General features: G+C 32.2%; 2 protein-coding genes across 6 annotated transcripts; one reads left to right on the top strand and one right to left on the bottom strand.

Annotated features, from left to right (window-relative positions):
- Positions 1-5,235: 5,235 nt before the first annotated feature.
- Positions 5,236-19,307, top strand: LOC18592725 (DNAse I-like superfamily protein). 5 transcript variants are annotated; one of them, XM_018126123.2, is made up of 12 exons: positions 5,236-5,450; positions 11,181-11,212; positions 11,373-11,487; positions 11,673-11,744; positions 12,723-12,801; positions 12,935-13,039; positions 13,317-14,211; positions 15,885-16,069; positions 17,306-17,414; positions 17,531-17,673; positions 17,759-17,997; positions 18,869-19,307. In XM_018126123.2, the coding sequence occupies exons 2-11, from the start codon at positions 11,183-11,185 to the stop codon at positions 17,964-17,966; spliced, it is 1,941 nt and encodes a 646-aa protein (XP_017981612.2). In that variant the 5' UTR covers positions 5,236-5,450; positions 11,181-11,182; the 3' UTR covers positions 17,967-17,997; positions 18,869-19,307. The 5 variants fall into 5 exon arrangements, with proteins under 5 accessions (XP_017981612.2, XP_017981609.2, XP_017981608.2 ...); XM_018126120.2 differs by having other exon boundaries at positions 11,328-11,487; XM_018126119.2 differs by lacking the exon at positions 5,236-5,450 and having other exon boundaries at positions 10,407-11,212; positions 11,328-11,487.
- Positions 19,308-21,002: 1,695 nt separating this feature from the next.
- On the bottom strand, positions 21,003-23,820 carry LOC18592724 (uncharacterized). Its single transcript, XM_088808798.1, has 5 exons — positions 23,757-23,820; positions 22,807-22,874; positions 22,416-22,582; positions 21,893-22,004; positions 21,003-21,611 (listed from the first exon to the last, which is right to left on the bottom strand). The coding sequence occupies exons 1-5, from the start codon at positions 23,803-23,805 to the stop codon at positions 21,390-21,392; spliced, it is 618 nt and encodes a 205-aa protein (XP_088664924.1). The 5' UTR covers positions 23,806-23,820; the 3' UTR covers positions 21,003-21,389.
- Positions 23,821-24,955: the final 1,135 nt, after the last annotated feature.

The following is a 24,955-nucleotide window of genomic DNA, read 5'->3' as shown; positions in this document are numbered from 1 at the left end:
TGTCCATTTTTAAAATTTTAAAAATTTAAACATTTTATCTCCACCACATGTTTAGTCAAAGGGTCAAAGATGAAGATAAAGGAAGACCATGTGCTGGAAAAATATCCTGGTGGTGGAAAATTACAATTTTGCCCCTGAGGTAGCAAAATTATCATTTTACCCCTATACTCCAAATTATACCGAAATTAAAATTTTTCACTTCTAAACCTCAAATCATACTCCAATAAGTCAAATGGGGCCAAAAAATTCTTTTCTAAAATTCTCATTTTGTCCCCAGGTGGCAAATGACCATTTTACCCCTAGTTAGTGAAAATTCCTATTTGACTCCAAATTGATCCTCAAACTCCAAATTACCATTTTAAGTCATCCATGAACTGTGAAACTCTTAATCTCACCTTAAAATTCCTATGTGATCTAGTTCGAGGATTAAATAAACTTTATTGTACCTCTAGGTACAATACCGACTTTTGTAAATTTTTCTGGACTCTCCTAGCATGCAATCATGCTATCATCACATGTATGTCATGAATAGTATTTTATAAGGTCGGGCTTTACATTAACATTAATAAATTAAGTTCAAAAAAATTTTCAAACATCTTCAAAAATCATTCAAACAAGTTCAAAGATCACTCAAAGAAGCTCAAAGATCATTGAAGCAATTTTGATCACTTTTGTCATTTCAAAATTATAATAATTTTAAACCTGATAAAGCTAACACTTTTATACTAGCATTAAAATTAGGAAAGAAAAACTCAAAAAACTAACTAATTGAATAAAAAACCTTTAAAAGGGTAAATCGTTCTATAAATGTGTACAGTAATAGTTCATTTATTTGGTCATTAAACGGTAAAAGGATTCATTTACTTGAATAAATCTATTTTGTTTCTAAATGGAAATCTTTTACTTCTAGTAAGTTTTTGTGAACAAAGCACAGAATGGGACACCTTTAAAGGATAGAGGATTTCCATTCCTTGTTTCTGCTCCTAATTAACAAACAAACATTGTTCAAATTAAAAACATAATACTTCAACTTCGTAGCTGCAAATTTCGATTGTGTTTTGTCATTCTGTTGAGCTACAAATCGAGATAAATATTTTTAGAATAAATTTATCTTTAATATATTTTTCAACAGTTGTCAAAGATATGGTAAAAGACAACACCACATCACACAGTCATTGTCTTCATGTTCAATTTCTTTCTTTAATATACAAAGTGGATGAAAGAAAGGCTAATTGATTCTCAACTTCAACTAGTTGTTAGATAATTTGTTACTATTGGTCTTATTAATCAAAAGTTGTGACTAAAAAGTTATAAATAAGAGAAAATTATGAGAAATAACCTTTCTTGATAAGAACATTTCAAAAATAAACATCAAAATAAATTTAAATGTTTTTAGCCATATTTAGCCATGACTTGATAAAAATACCCCGTGTAACTATTTTAAATAAATTAAAGCATTCATTACAATTTCTCTCCATTTGTGCTTTTGATTTCTCTCTCTCACCATCCCACTCTCTCTAATTTTATCAATTTCTTTCTTCAGAATTCATCTGGTATGTTCCCGATTTCTTTCTCCCGCGCTTTTAGATTTCTCTTTCCTACGTTTTCAAGACACCAAGTGATGGTTTTGATGTGCTTGGGTGGGTGGCTATTTGAAGAATTTGATTTTTAGGTATTTTGGATAAAACTAAAACTATAGAAATGATCACTGATATTTAAAATAGCTTTTGATTGGATCAATTTGGGATTTAGACACCAATAAACTTAAGAATTTGAAATTTATAAACCTAGATTTTCAAAGAAATTTTTTTTTGATTGTTAGTTGAAATAGGTGTTTTAAATAAGAAAATTTGTGTTTTGATTTATGAAAACATGTTAGAAACACTTTAATCGGTGCCAAATTATAAAAAAAAAAAAAGAAATGAAAAGAGTTAAGAGGATTTGAAGTTTAGGTTTGTAAATAACAACAACTTTAGGTATTAAAGTATAACAAAATATTTTTGAATATAACGTGTAACAACAATATGTTTTCAATATGGTGTGTAACAACAATATTTTTTTTCAACATGGCATGTAATAACATTTTTTAACCATGGCGTGCAATATGTTTTTATACATAGCGTGTAATAACAGTATTTTTTTCAATACGACATGTAACAACCTAACTATGACATGTAATATGTTTTTGTACATGGTGTGTAACAATAGTATTTTTTTTCAACATACCATGTAACAACTAACCATGACGTGTCACATGTTTTTGTATATGACGTGTAACAACCTAATCATAGAGTGTAACATATTTTTGTACATGGCGTGTAATTTCATTAAAGATAATTTTGTTCAACTTGGCTAAAAATAGTTAAAATTATAAAGAGGATTATTTTTAAAAATATCTTATCTTTAAGGGTTATTCTTAAAAATGCCCCTATAAATAATTACCTTATTAAATATAACTTTTTAATAGTTGTATTATGAAAGGTTATTCAATATAATTTTTATGAATAGTTGTATTATGAAAGGTAATAACTTTTGAATAGTCATTTTTTGAAAGGAAACAACTTTTGAATAGTCATCTTATGAAATAAATGACTATTTACATTGAAAGACATGTACGTTCGTTTATTATATAAACAACATTCTTACACTATCATTTTCACAATTCTAATAACTATGTTAAGGACTTTATTATATCCTGAAAATTGAAAATATACTTTAAAAAAAGTGTTAATTCATGCCCTCAAAATCATACTCTTCATTCTTCTCAAAATTTTTCTTTCTTCTCAAATATTACTAGCTGCTCCTTCACATATGCTATCCAATTCCTTAGCGAAACTGTCCTTTCGGAGGTTAGGTGGACAAATTGTCATCATGATTCCAGCCTGTCATTTCTTATTCTTACAATTTGTTATATTTTCTCAATAAAGAATTATGGATTTCTATTATTTATATTTATTTTGTCTTTTATAAAATAGACTAAGCTTACTTGGTCTTGATAAAGTGACAATTAATTATATCCTATAATTAGATCTACTCATCATTTATTTAGCAGAGATACATGAATATGAATCTACTGATTCATGTATGCAATAGTGATATATGAAAATACCAGTTCATGTATCCAATAATAATACATGAATACAATAAATATGGAAACCTTACCTCCCATAAAGGGTCGGACTAGGGATTCATTATATAAAAGGAAAGACCAAGTCCCCTCTCTTGTCATTCGAAAAACATAAGGATCTTATCTATTAAAGAGTTGCAAAGAAAAGAAAAAGAAGATCGTAATGCACTGAAGACCAGCAGTCATCTGGTCAATATTATTTCTATTGTTGAATCATAGATTAAAAATTCAGTATATTTTGCGTTCTAAATTCTTATTATGATAGATCTTGGATTTGTGTAACCTTATTTATACATAAAATTTTATCACTATTTTCCATAGCTTTTCCACCTATCAACTCTTGCATGCCAGCAGAAAAAGTATAGAAAACAAAAGAATAGGGAAAAAAAAGGGGGCATTGTCCAATTCTCATTCTTCCACGTGTCTCATTGGACCACACTCTTTTGTGGTAATCAAAATATTGAGCTATCGAAACTCCACAAAGTGGTCTTGCTTTGTGGATTGCTTTCCCTGGAACTTTCTTTTCTTTTAATTTTCCAAGGAAAATATATTAATGTGTTATAGGGACCATTTTGCACTGTATCTCACGTAGTTCTCTCTCTCTTGCTTTTTTGTTTTGATTTATGAGAAAGAAATTGTTGAATTATAATGGATGACATTCTCAGGAATAGTTGTAATATAATATAAAATATATTGTTGAAAATTCTATCCTTGTTCTGTGATAGAGAAAATATATAAGGCTTGAATTCACATGTAGGGTTCCAAAAGTTTCCAACCTTTTATTTCCCTTCAAAAAGGTCAAAGATTTCACACGATTTCCACGATATTGTAATATAAATTGTTCAACCTGCATTCCAAATTGATATGTATGTATACCCGAAAGACATATGTCATTTAAAACACGTGTTGAATTCATTAGCACTCGTGGTGCAAACCGCAGCAAGGAATGAATGAGCTAGAAAATAGAGTCGCAACTAAGCAAAGGTTTTGACAATTGCTCTAATTTTCTTTTCAAACCAAATCTTGTCTCTCTTTATATTAGGTTTGGTTCACTACCAAAGTATATTAAAAAAATTTGAAAGCAAATAGAAATTTGGAGAAAGCAATAACAACACTATTATTTGATTTTCTAAAATTAATTTGGAATGCTGTTTTAAATTTTTATTTTTCGATACATGGGAAAGCTCGTTAAGCTTAAGTTATATAAAAAGGGAACTAACTCTGTCCGATTTCATAAATCCTACAATTTCTTTTCAACCCTTTTTCACACCAAATATCCTACTTTCATAAATTATCCTGATTAGAAATTAAGGATCAAATTCTTGAAGTGGGGTTGAAATAATTATGAGATAGAAATATATTGGTATAACACTCGAAAAAGTCCTTGAACTATTTAAAAAAATTTAAATAAACTTTTATTCTTTTATTACATTTAATCAAGTCTTTATATTTTTATTTTGGTTAAATAGACTTTTATAACAAATATTTAATTAATTTTTATTAGTTAAAATATCACTTAATATTTTATACTTACATGGCACTGACATGAAATTGATATTGATGGTGAAAAATGTCACATAGTCATATTATCATATTATATTAATATGTCTTGTCATAATCAATTATGATATTTCAAAATATCATGTCATAATCAATTATAACATTTCAACATACCGTATCAATATCATATAGTATAAAATAATAAGTGACATTTTGACTAAGTCATCTATCAATCATAAGAGTTAATTTGGTTTAAAATAAAAATATAAAGATTTATTTAATTCAAAATAAAAGTATATGGATTTAATTGAACGTAATAAAAGAATAAAAATTTATTTAAATTATTTGAAATAATTTAAGAGTTTTTTTTTAAAGTATTTTGTGAAATATATTACATCCTAGTATGCGGAGATGGATGATGAAACGTGGAGAAAAATAATTGAAAATGTTTTATTCTTTGTTTAGATGAATCCTAGTGATGTCTAATCTATTAGATAAATAAGGTAAAATGACACAAAGAACCAGGACGCAGTAGACAGGGACGTGCTGTGCCTAAGCTGCTACCCAAGTCTTTGAAATACATATAGCTTGCCAAAGAAGGCCAGACACTCCTTCCCTCATCAACTCAACAACCTGAAGAAAATTAAAGCTTCTGTTGCTGCGGAGAAAACAAAATCCACCCTCTCCTCTCCATAAAAGGAAGCCCCCCCTCCCTCCACTACCAGAGCATAGCCTTCCTTTCTTTTTCTGGAAAACAAGATAAAACCTGAAAGCGCTTTTTATTTTCTACAGAAGCTAGCTGAGTTTAGCCAAGCTACCAAAGGTACGATCTCTTTGTCAATTGGGTGTATATATGTATATGTTTGACTTCATTTCTCTATAAGGTTCTTGCTGCTTTTTTGTATCAAAAATGATCCTTCGAGCTTTATTCAGGTTCAGTCATGTGTCAATTGGGATAAAATGGATCTAAACTCTAAGAAACTGGTTTTTCTTCAACAACTGTGCTTTCTTTCATTTCATTAATTTACTGGAAACTCTTCTTTTTTTTTTTTTTTGTCCAGAGATTAATTTTCTATACGTTTGCTCTGATAAAGTCTTAAAAACAAATATTAAAATGAAGACAAAAGATGAAAGAAAGCACATGCTCCTTCCATTTGATATCAAATTAAATATGACAACTAATTTCTTTCTTTTTTTCTTATAATTATCAAGATTTTGACATAAGTGAGCAGATGTTAGATTCAAGACAAATATAATACCTAAAAAAACTCTTAAATTATTTTAAAAAATTAAATAAATTTTTATTCTTGTATTACGTTCAATCAGCTCCTTAAATTTTTATTTTGACTCAAATAAACTCTTATAACGACTAACTGTTATTAATTAAAATATTACTTATCATTTTATGTTATGTGATATTAATCTGACATACTGACATGTTATCATGTCATAATATGTGATGAGATTACTATGTGACATTTTTATTTTTCATATCAATGTCACTTAGACTTAAAATGACAAGTGATATTTTAATTAATGATAATTAATCAACTATTAATCATAAAAATTTTTTTAACTTAAAATAAAAATATATAAACTTATTGAATATAATAAAATAATAAAAACTTATTTATAATTTAAATTTTTTTCCAAATATCATGTTTAAATTCAATATTTGGCTAGCCAACAAATAAAATCTAATAATTATATGATAGGGCCATAGATTTGGCCACAAGTTTATATAGAAGGGATGCATGGTACGAGACGCTATGGGCTTGGTGGCATTATTGTCACTTAACTTAGAAACGGAAAGTAGTATAGACAAAGATAAAAGGGTACCTACTCTTTTTGAGAAAACCCCATACGCAACACCTCTTTTTCTTTCAACAAAAAAAAATCCAACAGCACTAGATTACAGATGAACCGTAACTAACCAAAGAAAAAGAGAAAAACAGTATTAATTACCTCAAAGCAACCTTTTTGTTTTGATGATGTTCCGAATCTCTGGCAATCCGAGAGGGTCCATATCTATGCATTGCTGCCTAAGTAGTATTGTAAATAGTTCCACCATACAAACAAATGATGAGCATAGGGTCATGATTAATTAATTGGAATCCAAAGAATAACTTGTCTCATGTGAAACGAAAGATGGCATTTCCCAAATCATTTCTTGTTGTATCATGCATCATCATCTAACCAAAGCATGTGGATTTCACATTGTTAATTAATTATGTGTAAATTTTTCATTTGATACATTAACTAGTAACCCCAATAAAAATTTTGAGTCTAATTATATATGTATGCAATATATTATATTGATCTAAACACAAATTTTGAGACTTATTTTAAGAAGTTAATTAACATATACTATGAACAATTAAAAAGTTAAGATATGTTATTAATCACTAAGAAAAATTTAAAAATTGTCTTATAATTAATTATTACTGGTTTTGTTTTTCATTTTTTCCCCTAGCATGCATCAATATTTATTTGAATTAATAGGTGTGATTATTTTCATGATGGCTGAAGAGCCAAAATTAGCTAGGCATGATTATTTGAGTTTTTTGTTTTTTGGCCAAATTATTAGTGATAAGGTTCATTTTGCCTACTAAACTTTTCAGGGCACAAATAGAAATTTCTAGACCTAAGTATAATGTATTGCCATAGACAAAAAAAAAAAAAAAAGGTATATATATAGTTTATTGCATAGAAATAAAAATTGAAACATAATTACTAGGTTGATTTTCAGAAATTTTATATTCATTGTTGGGATTTGTTATATTTAAAGTTATAGTCTAATACTTTAATTTTTGCTTGGGCAAAATGTTTAGAGAAAATTAAATAGAAAATTAATTATAATAAATAGTAAAAACTACTAAACTCTTTCTTAATTACACTGTTATGACCTTTTTTTTTTCATATATTAAACGGTGATATTTTCTTTAACATGTTAAAATGTTCGGGAAAAAAACATGTTTCCACTCCCACTATTTCTAATCCTCTTTAAAATCTTATTTGGTTTATGAAATGATCATTTTAGGAGAGATAAAAATAGCCATTTTAACTGCACACGAATAGGTAAAAAAGTTATTAGATAAAAATACCCTTAATCAATTTTAAAAATTATTATCTTATATAGCACAAAACTTATTTATTTTTCATATTTTCTTTCTCTTTTCTCTCTCTAAATTTCTTCCACCACCATAGAACATAGTCTAAAACATATTCTCCCTAAATATAAAAAAATTTCAACAAAACAACCACAATATAAAAGACAAAATGTATGAATTGCCTATAGAATGAAAATATAGAAAGTAAAGTAAAAAGAAGAAAATATGAGAAGGTACAAAGACAGGTGAAAAGTGGGCACATGGAAGGAATTGGCTTGGACTTTGGAGTTAAAAGGAATGAAAATTGAAGGCTGACATTGACTTGTGTCGGCCGGTCATCCCCAGTGAGGAGCTGGAATCCCCTTTACCTGTTGAGTTGATTATCAGAAACAGATAACAAAGGCTCCATCAACAACAGGAATTTGTAAGGTGGATACATCTCTTGACAGATTCGAAACACGTAGCTAAAGCCCTGAGAATTGGTATCGACGTCTATTGAGCTAGATTACATTCCCACAAAAATTTTCAGGGTCCCAACACCTTTTCCTAATGAAACATAAAACAAAATTGAAGGGTCCCCAGTTGCCTTGTGAAGTTCAACGAATACGAAATATATCACTATTGGCCATTTCGTGAATGAGTTTTCAAAAGCCAAAGGTGATGAAATAGATGCAATAATTTAGCCGATATAAGTGGGCAGAGAAAGTTGTCCAGCTGCACAAACTGCATTCAAAGTTTTTTTCAAAGGGTAGTTCGTCGTTAAAGGTTTTGGGTCCACGGCAGCCTTTGAGTTGTTGTTGTCCTAGCTCGTAGCTCCTTTCCTTACTAATTCCCTTCTGGATCCTCCTCAACAACAAACAAATATTTAATCTTAATATGCATTTGAAAGAGTGATTACTTTCGTCATTAAGATAATAATTGTTAAGATAATTATATAAATTATCGCTATTATAGGCTTAGATGATACGTTCTTTCCACTAAGGTATTAAGTAGATCATTTTGTGTCTTCTTTTTTCATTTAAATAAAATTACGTAAAGTGCAAAAGTAATTTCTAGATAAATTTTGATTAATTTATACTAATCCATAGAACATAGTGTAAATAGTTTTTGCTATATTATATATATATATATATGCATAATTATAAATGTGTTAGATAAGAAAACATGATATGCCTTTGTCATTGACCGTCTATCCATGTGATCGGATATGGATTCGTCTTTAATTAATGAACAAATTGATTAGGGAAAAGGTTGAACCACATGGTAAGTAGATAATTTATGTGCGTATTTTTTATGTTTTTAATTAATTAATTAATAAAATTGAGACCATCATCATCTTTGTGGATCAGTATATAGCCAAAATTTAGGGTTGCAATTGTGCATGGATTGATTGTGCTTTAACACGATACCTTTTTTAGACTAGAGACTTTAAGTAGATAATTTCTGTGTGTATTTTTTTTCATTTAAATACAATTATCCAAGTACATTTTGAATATTTCCTGCTAGGAGAAAATAAAATTGGAAAGTAATTTCTAGATAGATTTTGAATAAATTATACTAATTCAGAGGGGAAGATTAAATATTTTATGTATGTATTATATTAGTATAAATGTGTTAGGACATAGGGGAACATGAACTACTTTGTCATTGACCATCCATCCATTTGATCGGATATAGATTGGTCTTTAATTGATTAACACATTGGCTAAGGAAAGCATGAGCCACGTGAACGTGTAGTCCCAAAAAAAAAAAACAATAATATTTGACGGTGCAACCTGCCCTACTTTTCTACCTAAATTAATTTAATGATATAAATAACAACCACCAACAATATCTCTCTCACAATTCATAAAAAGAAAAGAAAAACAAAGGAAAAAGAAGCAAAACACCAGAATATATTGTTGATTTTGTTTTGGGCTAAACCATTAAAATTAGGAAAACAAGACCTTGCATTAAGGATAAATATTTCATTGAATTTTTCTTTATTGATAAAATAATAAGATTGGGTTTCCTTTGAAACTTTTATATCCATCATACTTTGACCCTTTTTACTATAAAAGAAGGTGATTGACTTGAGAGAAATACAAGGAGATGATGACAAAATTCACATATATATATATATATAGATAGATCATAGATGGGAAAGGAACAATTCCCCCGGCATGCCATCTGAAGTTTTACAAATGAAAGCAAATGGTCAGGGGTTTCAGGTTCCAACTACACGAAACAAATGATTTGAATAAATAATTGCTAGCAACAAATACACGGCCAAAGATTGTGCCATTTGGAACATAGGGAAAGGTCTCCTGCTATGGAGACCAGCTGACACTTGGTCCAACTCCAACGACCCTCCCATTTTTGGCCTTGGGACAGCCTCTCATCATACGTCCCTTGTCAAAATAAAATTTTTATTTTATTATTAAAGTTATTTTTTATTTTATTCAATAATAGTTTTGGGTTGTTAGTTGTTTTTGAATTTACTTACATAACGTTATAATTTATATTTATATGTATTATTTTAAAATTTGGTAAAATGTTATAAAAGGTTGTTTTAATTCATTGTTTTAAAATTGACCAAACCGAGCAAAGTTGTTGGGTTTTCAATTGATTCGGTTAAGTATTTTAATTCAATTAGATTTGATTTTTTTTTTCACAAAATAAAATTTATTTTTTTGAGTTTCAGAATTTTAACACCGAAACAATCCTTTGCACACTACTGTCTTTAAGCATAACGAAACTTGTTTGTCCTTTTATACTAAATGGAACTTTAAACAGTATCAACTTCTCGTGATTCATTTGTTTTTGTTTTCAAAAGCTTTGGTTCACCTTTCAAATCAAACAAGAAAAGATTGACAAGGAGGCATTTTTAACATATAGAGTAACAATGTATGCAAAAAGCAACAAAAAAATAAAAAAAAAGGGAAACTGATTGGCCCCTATTCCATTCCATGTATTAATTCACCCTGAAATTTGTAAAATTCAAGGAACCCAGCGAAGCTAATCATCACTTGAGTCTCATGAGCTATATAAAGAGTGAAATTTAGCCTAACGCCGCAACGACTCAACAATGCCATAAAGAAACAGAAAGAAGAAGAAAAATGAGAAATTATAAGAGATTAATTCAGTAATTATCATCATGCAATATGTTAATGTTCTTGTGTTACTGAATAATGGGTAGCCACTAATTCCTTGATTAACTGCAAATCAAAGCTCTGATTTAATATAAGAGTCAAAATCAAGCTTATGTATAAAGTATTGGCTCAACGCCGCCCAGGCCACTACCGTTATTATTCCATTCCAGCCAAAGGTAGTTACTCCTGACCTTCGTTTCCTGAAGCTGCTTTCATCTTTCCTTCCCTCCCAAAAATATAGGCTTCCATTTTGTTCTCTTTCTTTCTTCTTCATTGCTCTCTCTCCATTTCTTTACATTTTTGTATGCACAGCCATGAAGCAGGGCTCCAAGCACCAGCCAGAGGTACTTTCTCTTTCTCTGAGGCTCCCTCCCTTCTTCTTTCTTTCTTTCTTTTATTTGTCTTTGTTTCCTGGGTTTTGGGTTTTATTTTATGGGGTAACTAAGAGAGAACTTGCAGAGAAGTTGGGCTGAAATCTGCTGTTTTGGTTGCTCCTGCCTACAGCTCTTTTGGCCTCGAGTTGTCATGCGGAAATTGCTCAACATCACTGCCAAAGACTCCGATTACAGCGCCGATACCGATGATGAAGACGACATTGGTTCTGACTCTGAAACCGAAGGTGACTTAACCATTTTCTTTCAAACCTCATAAATCAAATTTTAGATTTTTGCTTTTCAGTTCTTTTAGGAGATTTGAGGTTGTTGGTGGTTTTTGTGCGTTCTGGAGTTGTTTTTAGGGATTCATTTTCGGTTTCGAAAATAATCTTTTGGGGTTTGAGTCTCAATGTCAAGTGGGGTTTTGCAGAAATTTATGAATCGTGCAGAGAATCAAGGTTTAGAGGGAACAGAGATGAGGAACCTCTGCCTGATCTAAATGGTAATGATTTTAAGCCCCTTATTAACGTTGAGGTTTTAATTTTTCTATATCATTTGTATGATCAAGTTAGTTGTCTTCTATTTTCTTGACACCTTCAGCGGCATCATTTTTCTATTTAGTTGTAAAGTTTGGAGATTGAAGGTGTTGTAGAAAGAACTTTAAATACATATGGATCATCTATTGTAAAAAATTTGGGTTATTGATGCTTGTTTTGGGGTTTGATGGACTTTAAAGTTCAGTTTTATGGTCAGGTGATGTGTAAGTAGCCAAATGGAAATCATTGTGATATTGGAATTGAGATTCCTTTTCAACCTAAGATACTTGATGATTTTGTAGAACTCTTGTTTAATATAATTACTTCCTTCAGCTGATAGCTGGTAATGCATCTCCTGAAACATGGTTGGTAAAGGTGGCTAGATTAAGTCAATGGAGTTAGGTGTGGAGGAAATTTTAGTTTTTTTTTTTTAATTTTTTATTTGGCTAGTGGAGGAATTGATCAAAATGAAAGGGTTTTTTATTGATGGTTTTCTTTGATTGGGTATAGTTCTTTTCTTGCCTTTCTTTTAATTGAATGTTATCTATGTAGATGAACACTTCTAATAACAATTAAAAGTTAACTGAGGGCCTCATCAAAATGGGGTTATCCTATAGCATCCGACTTAAGCCAGTTTTTAAAAGAGATTAAATTTTTTATTTTTTACCCCTCTAATATTTGCAACCAAATTACCTTTCAAATGCTGTGAAACTAATTAGTCAAGTACTAGTACTTATTGGCGCAATATTCAGGAGGGCACTTTTTCTCTCTCTCGTTAAGTTTTAATCAGATATGAATATCCCTGCAACCAGAGACATGGGGCTTTGGAATTCTAAATGTAATCTTTTGTGGCTCGTTGGAATATCCAATTTAGGGAGTAGGTGAATTGCTCTTTTAATTTCTTTACTCAGCGCATGGTTAAAATTTTTTTCCCCTCTTTTTAGGCTTAGATGGTCTTCCAAAGTTAAGGAGACGAAAGTCAGAGACTTTTAGGGCACAATACATAAACACAAAGGAAATAAGGTGCAGTGCCTATCCCTTTTTGCTGCTTCTACACATAAATCTTAAACTAGTTGCGCTATTTTGGTGACTTCAAAGAGTTTGGTTGTTATAGAGTTTGTTACTGAAATCATTTTTTGTCCTTTTCAATTAATAGAGTATGCGTTGGTACCTGGAATGTTGGTGGAAAGGTTCTTCCTGATGACCTAGATATTGATGATTGGATAGATATCAATAAGCCTGCTGACATTTATGTGCTTGGGTAAGTATTTTCCTGATATGCATTTTGAACTTTCTCTATTTTTGTGTTTTTACATTTAAGCTTATTTTCTTTCCCTATTGTTCTTTAATCACAAGCAATTGTTTTACACTAAAAATCTGTTGAGATGCCTTTGATCTTGTTTTTATCGGCTTGGCCTTCAAACACTCACATTTGTACATGTCAGTTCTTCAGAATTTTATGCATCTTGCTTCTTTTAGCTTATATTTTTTGCTATTCATGTTCATCTTAAAATACAAGAATTGCTTTTTGTTTACAGTCTTCAGGAGATAGTACCATTAAATGCTGGGAATATTTTTGGTGCTGAAGATAGCCGCCCAGTTCCAAAGTGGGAAAACATCATTCGTGAAACGCTCAATAGAATTCGACCTGCAACTACCAAAGTAAAATGCTATAGCGATCCCCCATCTCCATCAAAGTTTAAGCCATTTGATGATGTCCCCAATTTAGAAGAGGAGATTATTCTTGAAAGTGATAGTGATATTGGTGAAGAAATTCATCCATTAGATGAAGAACCCAATAGTTTTGATGAAGTCAATAATTCAGCCGGAAATAAAAGTGTGTTCACCAATTCTGGGGTTTCAGACTGTGGTGGTGGTGCTAAACTTGATGTGCCAGTAGAACAGGATTTACAGAGGCAATTTTCTTCTCCAAAGAGATTAGATAGATTGAATTGCTTGCGGATGGAGGATTGTGCTGAAAATGTAGAAAGCCCGGTCAGTCAACAAAATAGAAAATTTACCAGAATGCTTAGTGGGATTGAACAAAATGGAAAATTAACCAGAATGCTTAGTGGGACTGAAAGGATTGGTTTGAGCTGGCCAGAGCCTCCACTAAACTTGCTATCTCAGCATGTTTTGGAGAGACCAAGTTCTTTCAAATCGATCAAGTCTTTTAGAGCAACCAAGTCTTTTCAAACATATAGTTCCTTCAAGTCCATGAACAACATGGCATCAGGGCTAGCTTTGCTTGCAGAACTTGACCTCGAATCCCTCCTGAAGCGGAAAAAAAGATCATCATATGTAAGAATAGTTAGTAAGCAGATGGTAGGAATTTTCCTCACTATATGGGTTCGTAGGAGTTTGCGCAGGCATATTCAGAATTTGAAGGTATCTACTGTTGGTGTTGGTGTTATGGGCTACATTGGTAACAAGGTCTGTTCCTTCTACTAATGTTAGTTTCTTGAGTTTTTTTTCTTAAATTGAATGTTTTATTTTTAATCATGTAAGCAATACCCGGAATCATATAGTTTGCATATCATAGTGCTGTAATTCATGCAGTTTTTTGGTTGGACACTTATCTTTAGGGCTCTTTGTAGCTAAGCTTGGCTGTCTTACATTATACTTGAAGACTTTTAGAATCCAAGGATTATCACTTGGACAGACTCAAATGATCAATTTTGTACCTCTTTTATGACAAATTCACTACATATTTGCCTCAAATATTGTCCCTGCCCCCACTGCCATCCAGTCAGATGCCATGAAAGTCAACTACAATTATGAACCTTAACTTGTGAAGACTGATTGTTATTTCTCGGTGCTGATAATTGGTGTAGGTAAGCAGTGGAGAACATCTAGAAAATGTGGTTTTGTGCCATATTTTGTGGATGCTAAATATAGGGCTGTCTCTAGTGTTAATTGTGTAACTTTTTGTGTTGTAACTTAGTGTAGGATTTGTGATGACCCTTGGCCATTCTTGGAGAAAATGCTTAGATTCAAATTTTGACTTGGACAAGAATGCTGTGCATTCTTTTCAGAAGTTTTTAAATGATCTAATGAGCACTAATAAATAGGAGGATCAGCAATTTAATAGATTTTCTTAAGGCAGATCAGATATCGTTTATTGATAATTTAGAGAGTTCTTTCAGTGAGGGATGAGGTAGTGCTGCAACTGTGTATGAAGGAACGAATTAAAGAGGTAGAGAGGAGGAGCGGACAGCCCTTGGGGTACCTGAGCATTTTTGGTGGTTGATGGAAGAGAAGGGAGTGGCAGAACTATGAGCAGGAGTGTTGCAAGTAGCATAGCTGAAGATAAGGCACATTAGAACTATGTACACTTGAAAGTAGGTGATTGAGATATGGAACTTGGGGGAGGTTGGAAGGTAGTAACACTAAAGGTGATGATGGTGGAATAAGCCTAAAACTGGTGTGAGAAACTCTAGGTGGTAAAGGTGTGATTCCCCTCCAAAAGATGTTAAATAGACAATATATAGTATGCTGAAGGGGGTGTATTTAATGTAGCCAATGAGGTGATGACGAGTGATTTTTAGTGAAAAGGAATGAAGTATAAGATAGGATGACTGGTTGTTACATCAAGCCTTTTCACAAATGATGTAGGTAATACCACGTGCCAACAAATGACTCATGGTAGGTACTTTGATACTCCAAAGAGGTCAATTGGAGAAACTATTAACCAGTCTCGTATTGAAGTCCACCGAACCAATGCTCTATGACATCCTAAAGATCTGAGAACAATACAAGGTTCCTGCCAATAATCCCAGGGTTACTCCAATCAAATAGCTAGTATCTAATGGACCCAGTGATATGTGTGGTCCGTGGTGTATTACCTGCAAGAATTAGCTAAAGACAAGTTCAAGACTGAGATGGTATAATAAAAATAAGCCCTAACCATGCATCTACAAAAATCATGCTTCCTTTTTGCGTCCCATGTCTTGTAACAGGAATTCTGCATATGGGTGGTAATCTTTGAAGCAATTTATTAGAATCAGTGCTACTACATATTTTTATTAAATTTTCACCTGCTGATCATACTTTTATTCAATTCTGCTGTCTTTATCTAATATTATAGCCATTCATTGTTCTTACAGGGATCTATATCAGTCAGCATGTCCATATATCAAACGCATTTTTGTTTTGTATGCACTCACCTGACATCAGGTGAAAAAGATGGAGATGAACTTAAAAGAAATGCTGACGTGCATGAAATACTTAGAAGAACTCATTTTCATTCTCTTTCTGCTTTTGGACTTCCCAAAAGCATTCATGATCATGAGTGAGTATATGTTATATCTACTTGCAGTGTGAATTAGTGGCTGTTTACTCATCTATCATTCTAGTTGTTGAAATTGTTACGTTCTGATTATTCGTAATATATTATGACAAGTAAGTTCCTCCAAGTTTTATGGAACATAGGAACCTTGAAAGCAAAAGAAATAAACTCTCTTGTTTGATTAGTTGCCCCCTGACCATGCAAGTTGGCATCTAAATAAACTAATATTCTATTTGCTAGCTATGTTTGCTGTTTGCTTTCTGCTTTTGGAGCCAAAAATCAAAATGTGCATTTGATGAAAAAACAAAACATTTATGCATCTTTTTGGATAACAAATTGCTTGATTTTACTTTTATACATTAAACAAATATGTTACAATTGATATGTTTTAGTCATTTCAGTCAATTGTGATCTTGCTTTATACCATTTTCTTTTGCTTTATTGCAACTTTTGAGGAAGCAAAAAGCAAGTAGTAAAAGTAACAATCAAAAGAAACCGAAAGGTCTGCACATGCATGAGATAGTGTTCCAGAAGCACATTTAAGCAGAAATAGACAGATAGATTAGTAATAGCTGTAAATAGATCATGACCCAAAATTTTGTACCATTTTTACTGTAAACCTCGTTCATGTAGATGAGCATTAGTTTACCACAATAAATTATGTTGAGACCAATTGACGACATAGTTTAATAAATAGGGTGTAAATAAAGGGCGACACAGAATTTTGTACCATTGCTGCTGTAAACCTCATTCATGTAAATGTGAGTTAGTTTACAACAACAAATTATGTTGAGAACAATTTGGGACATCATTCATAGTAGTGGAATCAATTGAGCTTTTTTTTTCCACACAAGGAAGATCCTTATGCTGTTGAATAATGTATTTGGAACCTGTAGTCTTTATGACATACTAATAGTTGAAGGAGTAATATTTTAAATAAATTATACATGTTGGATAATTTTAAATGTAATGAGGCAGAACTGGGCCTTTTATACGAGGAATAATTTGGATATTAGTGCCTATAAACAATGCTCCTAGCAGACATTCTTAAATTAAATGTACCTACCAAAATAAGTTACATGTTTGACGCTTATTTTGTTTATTTTTTTATTGAAGATGTTATTCTTGTTCTGTAACTTAGAAAATGTCAATCATTCTTTGAATAATGTACACTTATGTTACTCATATATCATTGACCTGATTATATATGTTTAACAGCTGATATTTTTTTTTTTGCAGAAGAATAATTTGGTTGGGTGATCTAAATTACCGTATCAATCTGTCATATGAGAAAACATGTGCTCTCATCTTCAAGAAGGAGTGGTCCAAGTTGATTGAGAGTGACCAGGTACTTTAATAGTCCTACACAGAGTCTGGATTGTTGCTTTTCTTATCAAATATGAACTCGAAAGCTGTTGAGATACTAGTTTAGCTATTAATATATTGTTATCTTTATTATGACAGCTTGTACGAGAGTTGCGCAAAGGTCGTACATTTGATGGATGGTCTGAGGGTGCTTTAAATTTTGCACCAACATACAAATATGAGTTAAATTCAGAGAAATACTATGGAGAAGATCCCAAGGTTGGGAGGCGCACGCCTGCATGGTATGCTTAAAAAAGATTATAAGATCCATCCTTTGTTGTTTGCTTGTCACTTTCTGAATTTTTCTAATATACCCTCATCTTTCAGGTGTGACCGTATCCTTTCTTATGGTAAAGGAATGAGACAACTAAGTTATAGGAGGACTGAGCTTCAACTTTCTGATCATCGGCCTGTTTCTGCCATTTATATGGTTGAGGTTGAGGAATTTTGTCCGAGGAAACTACAGCGTGCTCTCACCTATACTGATGCTGAAATTGAAAATGAGGAAGTTGTGGCAGAGGATATTCAATATTGATGGTTGGAAAGAGTCCGTTGAGTTGGATCAGGTGAGTGGTTTGCTATGTTTATTTTGTCTTGGACTATGGTCATAAAACATAATAGTGAAATAAAGTAATGCTGGCTACAGAGAGTTATTAGTTTAATGAGGAGGTGGAAGATCATTGGAATAAGGTAAGGAAAGAAGATTAAACATCGTTAGATAGAAATGGTCTAGGTTGCCTTAGAGAGAACATGTTTCTGAAAGAGGCATGGATGGGTATGCACAGGTTGAATGGTGGTTAATATGTCCATTGGGAATATGAACTTCATCTGTTAGTAGAGACAGGTTTTACTGACGTGATGTGGTATACTTGGTGGTTGGAAAACATCTTGTGCAGTGCCATGTTTCAAGGGTGATACAGGGAAGCTTGGATCTATTTTTCAAAAGTGCCAGATCTGCGTTTTAATGTCTGTCGCCATTGGAAAACATGTTTTCCTATATACATATCATAAATGAAACTCCGTTCTGACTGGATATGGTAGATGGCAGATCCTAACATGGATTTAGGTGATTTCTTTTTTTTTTTTAAAATGGATTTATGTGATTCCTACAATGGAAAAGTCACTAAGAACAACCTTTTTCCTGATCCATACCTCGATCTCTCATACCACAAACTGGAAATGAAAAATGAATATATGAATTAGGTTTGAGGACATGGGCATTTTACACGTTATGTTTGGATCATTAAATTCAATCTGTTTTGGATTTGCCATCATCATTGTATTGAAACCAGATAAGTTTGTCCAGGGTCTCTTCAGCAGTTAGCATAGGCAATTAATGTCTTTATGCAGCCTATACTTGGAAAAATATCTAATGATTACTTGAAGTTATATGCACTATGTATCCCTCTAAAAAAAAGGTTTTGCCTTTTAATGCAGGATAGGTTTGCTGGGAGATCATCAAGGGAGACTAATCTATGCCTGAGCCTTAGAGGCTGGGGGTGAGAGCTCCTACAACTCTTGATATTGCCTGCATCTTAGATTCATTCATTTCATTTTTTTTTATTCTGTTACAATATTGTATATTGCTATCATTGTGTAAATGCATTAGCTCTAGGGTTTCACGAAATAGGTTATGGAACAATGCAGATAAAAGTTATAGTCGGGTTTGCATGTATGCATACAGCATCGGCGTTTGTAAAGTTTATTGAACGTGCCCTTTTGCCACCACCTTTTGTTAGCCAATAAAAAGTTGATGTAAAGATATAGCCAATGCATGTTTTTTGTTGGTGGAGTTGCTATTTTTTGGTTTATGCCTTTTGGCAACACTACATTCTTCTGTATTATTTGTAGAAGCTATATATTGCTATTTCTCTCTCTCTCTCTCTGTGTCTTTGTATGATCACATTGAATCCTGAGTTCTTTCGCACAGAAAGAGCCAATGACAGATTACTTGTTACTTAATATATGTACATTTACCATTATCTATAACTGGATGGGGCTCAACTTCCTATGTTTGGTGGTCTTTCTATAGCTTGGAGGTTGAGCAAAAAATCTACTAGTGACATTAAAGAAATTAAATAGGTTTTGCATAAAAGTATAATAACCTTATGACCTGTATGCACATCTCAACGAGATATATGGTGACTTTGGCAAGCCACTAGCCATTAGATGTTTCTTTATTATGTCTTCTATATCATACCATAGTGCCATGACATTAGTTAGTTAAGGACGGAGCAGATGCAGTTGGAGATGACAAAAATTTCCAGATTGATGCCAGTAAAACTCCATTTATCATTTCCTATGCTCTCTTTGGTTGTTAAAAGGATCGATAAAGGATATATTATAGTACTTTTGGAAAAGTTCATTAAGAATTTCTGGAGAATTGGAAAAAAAAAAAAAAAACAATGATCCTGGGGTATCTAGACTTTCTGTAGTCTCATTTCTCATTTCATTATTGTTCATCTTTATTGTTGGCCTGCCTTGTATCAATTGTTGCCTGCTGCATATGTCACAAGGAGTATCAAGTTAAGTGCTTAAAAGAAATCATTCTTGTCCAATTAGACAAGTACAGTTCTGGTCATATTAAAATTATGGGTTTTCAATATTATGCTCGTTCTTTCCAGCCAATATCTAAGGTATTTATTTTGTGAAGAAAATTTTAATGGGAGAGACAGTTGTATTTAGTTGGTGGAAATTTCATATCAAGTTTTAGTTGATCGTACAGCCAAGAAGCTATGGCTGTGGTTTCAACACTGGGATACAGCAGCATTCATAGCTTTAAAAGACAGCAACTTTCCAACTACAATTCAGTTTCTGGAATCACTTCTGATGGAGTGCGGCTATTCATCACTTAACCCCAGGGATGCCGTGGTTGATTGTTATTTATTTATTTATTTACGATAAATAGAGTACATAATTGATTTTTAATTTTATCAAGCATAATATTTAAAAAAATCTTTAAAATTATTGAGAAAAATTTAAATAAATTGTTATTATTTTTATTACATTCAATCAAGTTGTATTTTTATTTTGAATCAAATTTATCATCTTATCATTAGTTAAAATATTATTTATTTTTTTATATTATACGATATAAACGTGATATATTGACATGTTATAGTAAATATTGATATGACTAAGTAACATTTTTTATTATCTAATTAATGTCACGTCAATATCTATTTCTTGGAATAACACATCATCTTACAGTTCTGCATTTGATGTTAACAGCATTGGAAAAATAACAATTGAAGTTCCTTTACAAGGAAATTGCTCCTTTCATTTCCATTAGAGATATTGATTACTAGTCCAGTTGCCATTGCCTTTGCTAGTTTAGACACCATGGTCCTTATGTTAATGCTGGTTCTTGCTTCACCCTGGGCAGTGAACTGCCTAATTATTTGTCCAGTCCCTAGAATTTTGCATTCTCCAAAATTTCAGGAGTTATTCATGGCTTGGTTGATTTTTCCGAGCACCAAAGAGATCTAGGATGTCATTGGTAGCTCGAGGACAAAGGATTTTGAACATAGTAACATAAAAGAAAAGAAGCATGAAAGCAATTGGAAGGAAGTTTCTCTAAAGCAAACATGTAGCGGACACTAAATCAAATAAAATGTAAAGCATGATCTTGTCCTAAAAAACCCAGCTTTGCCAGCACTACTCAAGGTACAACAATAAAGAAATAGCTTAATGCAGACATTTAAAGGAGTAGTTTGGACTCTGGGGAACTAGTGGGCTGCCAACAAGTGAAGACAACAGCTACATCTTTTGCTTTGCTGAAAAGCTAAACTCGAAAACAAAAACTCGGACTGGTATGTTCGAGCTAGAAAGAATTTTTGGAAAACTGATGAGCAAGACTATTATTCCAACAAGCGCTGATCCACCAACGGTTGCTGTGATTTTATACAGAACATGAAAATCACTGGCTATCAGAGAAGGAGATAAGGCCAATCACTCTTCATGCTGTAACTTCCATCTTAGCTTCTTTCCTTTTGCCTTTTCTTGATTGGTTGCCACCTTGTTCTTGCTCCTCTGCCTTCTTCTGAGCTCGAATCAAGGCTCTTCTTGCACGAGGCCTCATTTCTCGTACTGTTCGGGGTGGCATCACATATGGTTTAAGAGGCCGATCACCAAAGGGGTGCTCACTATTAGCAAATATCCTCAATTTTCGATCTCTATCCTAGATTCAAAAGAAGCAATAATCTAAGAAAATCAAATTCTGACGTATACAGAACCAAAATTCATAAATGAAAGGTAAGAAACAAATAAGGGCGAGCTACTTGAATTAACATGCAGAAATTTGCATATGACAAACCAAAAGTCAAAACATATTGCTGGAATTTTTTCCTATGGATCAAAGTCAAATAGAAAATGGAAAGGTTAGAAGATAGGGAAAAAACCCAAGCAAGCGATACAAATATAAAAAATGCAAGAAATAGTTTCATCATGTTTAATACTTACATCACGCAGTTTGTTTCTTGGAAGCATGCGTAGGACTGCTTTGCGTATGACTTCTGTAGGATCCTTTGCCATCTGGTCCTTCAAACTTCTTTCCTTGAGGTTGCCAACATAGCTGAAGGAGAAGGATGATTCATCAGTAGAAGGACATAGAACTTCACTAATTGAAGCATCCAATCTCAAGAACCAAATATATAGAAACTGACAAAGAAAGAGGGATCTTGGGGAACATTAAGAAAGCTCATTTATTCCTGTTCTATAGACAGAACTCAAAAAACATGCCTGTTTTGATCTCTGTAACACATAATATCACTCTCAAACTCATAAAAGAGGACATGATTTTAAGTTTCAATAAAGAACCAAATCTTCAAATTACAGATTGCAACTCAACTGGTAGGAAAACACAATTGAGTCATTAACTTCCATGTAGTTTACCAATATGCAACTAACTTCAATTCATTAAAAGAAGCAGCTAAAACCTTTCAAAAAAAAAAAAAAAGAAGCAGCTAAAAATAAGAGTACTTGCCCTGTATGCCAGTAATAAAACTTATCCGTAAGTTTTCTCCCTGTAACACAGACATCCTTGGCATTAATCACAATGCACATATCCCCATCATCGCGATTTGGAGCGTAAATAGGCTTGTCCTTTCCTTGAATCACAGTAGAAATTTGAGATGCTAATCTTCCAAGGACCTGTCAAAAAAATATATATGCAAGTTATTCTTGTTGCTTTCGACCTCAGGCAGGAAAAGACGTTAAAATAAAAGGCTCAACTGTACTACAAAACAAGTAAGCAAAGACTGCATTGAGAAACCAGAATCAGTAGCAAACCATAAAATCCACCACTGTAATCATAATTATCACTTCTCCAAAAGAGAGGTTCAGGAATTGAAGGTTCTGGAAAAGGATAAAGATACCTGGCCTTTGGCATCAAAGACTCTCCATCGCAGACCTTCCAGATTAATTCGCCTCAGACCAGCAAGGGCTTTCTGCATGAGTTCAAAACGACAATTAAGAAAAAAGATCAAGTTTTGTTATTGGGCAGCAATTATATTGCACTCCAATCAGAAACTTATCTAGAGTAGAGCTGATCACTAACCAAACTCCGGGAATGAAAGGAGGGAGGAAAGAATATCCCCATTGTAGACAATCATTTTGTCCTGGTTTTTTTAGCGTGATTAAACTAGTTCATTTGGTGCGTAACTTTGAAATTGGAAAATACTCAGCTTTAAAATGAAGCTACCTAACTTTAAAATTGGAAAATGTTCCTCACTTTACAAATGAGGTTATGTAACTTTAAAATCAATCCCTATGTTAAGACCCATGATCACAAACCACTCATTCATCCAGAACTTATTAAATAGTTAAAATAATTAACGAAAAATATGTGAGCAAACAAGTTAATTCAATAATACCACTCAAACTCACATAAAATCCCAAAACATTCTTCCATGTTTTCTCTTCACAGCATATTTACGCATCCAAACACACCCCTATTTCTCAGTTCAAAGCATCCACCAAAAAGGAGAAGAGGATGGCCGAAAAAGTCCCTTGTTTTCCCAGTAATAGAACTGAAATTGCAGAAAAAATTTCTGTCTCGTTCACTCAACCCACACGACTCAAATATAGCCAACCAAACTCAAGTAGGAACTTCTAAAAATCTGTAGCTAAAAATAACAAAGTCCATCATTTCAAATTGCCAAAAATAAATGATAGTTCAGTCAGTCAATTGTACAAACAGTTATGTGGTTTGCAATGAAGGTCATTTATCCTCAAAAATGTTAATCAAAATGATGGGTTATTTGGTTTTTAATAAACAATAAACTACGATATGAAATGGGTAATTTTAAAAAGATGAAGGAAAAACTTGCCTTTAGATTTCCATTGAAAGTGGTAGCTGCTGCTTGGGTTGCCATTTCTATGTGATTTCCACTTTTCTTTTTCTTTTTCCCGGAAACGTCAATTTAAAGGGAAGACCCTGTTTGGTAAAATTGAATCAAGTTATCTTAGAATGATCAAGAGGGAAATTTTAAGTGAAAAAATAAAAAGGAAAATCGAGGGAAAAAGAAAAAAACAGAAGGGTCTTTAAACCCTAATTGACTGGACATAGAAGTGGATGGCCAATTGCAATGGGTTAGAATTGGGCTAGCACTGGAGCCCAATTCTAAATAAAAGCAATCACGAAACAAAGAAAAAAAAAAAACTGCCGAATTTCCAAAATATTTCAATTGAATTTTTTTTTCATTTTTCGAGGCTCGAAATAGATTCTTTTTTTATCTTAGCTCTTAGTGTGATGGTTATCTTCCCAAATCAAAGAGAGAGAAAGATGAGCAAGACAAGTCTTAAGTTGGAATTGTTAATCTTGTTTTTTCTATTGAATTTAAATTATTTATAAATCTATATCAAGTTTGTTAAAATTAAAATTAATGTTTAATATATTTTAAGTTAAACACATTAAATTTTATAAATCACTTATTTTTCAAGATAAATACTTTGCCAACTAATTTGCAATTAGTTAAAATTTTGAACTAGTTGTACTGTGCTCGATATCAAGTTCCATCTTCATAAAAAAATGAGGTGTTTAGTGTAGGTACTTTAAAAAGCTCTTAAATTATTTTAAAAATTTAAATAAGTAATTATTTTTTTATTATATTTTCAAGCAAGTTTGTACTTTCAATTTAGATAAAATAAGCTTTTATAACTAACAGTTGAGTAATTGTCATTTGTTAAAGGATAAAATATTCTCACCCTCCTAACTTTTTGCCATAATTTCACGTGAATCTATTAGTTTTCAAAATAGACAGTCTGTCTCAAAAGAATATCTTCTGCTGAGCACATAAATTCAACCGTTAGTCAACTGTTAATGTTTTCATTAGTTTGATAATGAGGCAATATTGAAAACACAATTTTATCCTTCATTAATTTTAAAAATTATCACACTATATAAACTATAATTTTTCATTTTTTATTTTTTTTAAGTAAAAAAAAATCTATCCCCTACCTCTTTTCTCGATTGGAGCGCCAGATTTAGCTTTGGTCGGATCTCTCTCCCTCTTCTCTTTGCGC

Source organism: Theobroma cacao, chromosome 8 (genome assembly GCF_053813885.1).
Source record: "Theobroma cacao isolate CCN51 chromosome 8, ASM5381388v1, whole genome shotgun sequence".
Classification (NCBI taxonomy): domain Eukaryota; kingdom Viridiplantae; phylum Streptophyta; class Magnoliopsida; order Malvales; family Malvaceae; genus Theobroma; species Theobroma cacao.
Note: the sequence above shows the minus strand (reverse complement) of the source record. Positions and strands in the feature narration are given on the sequence as shown.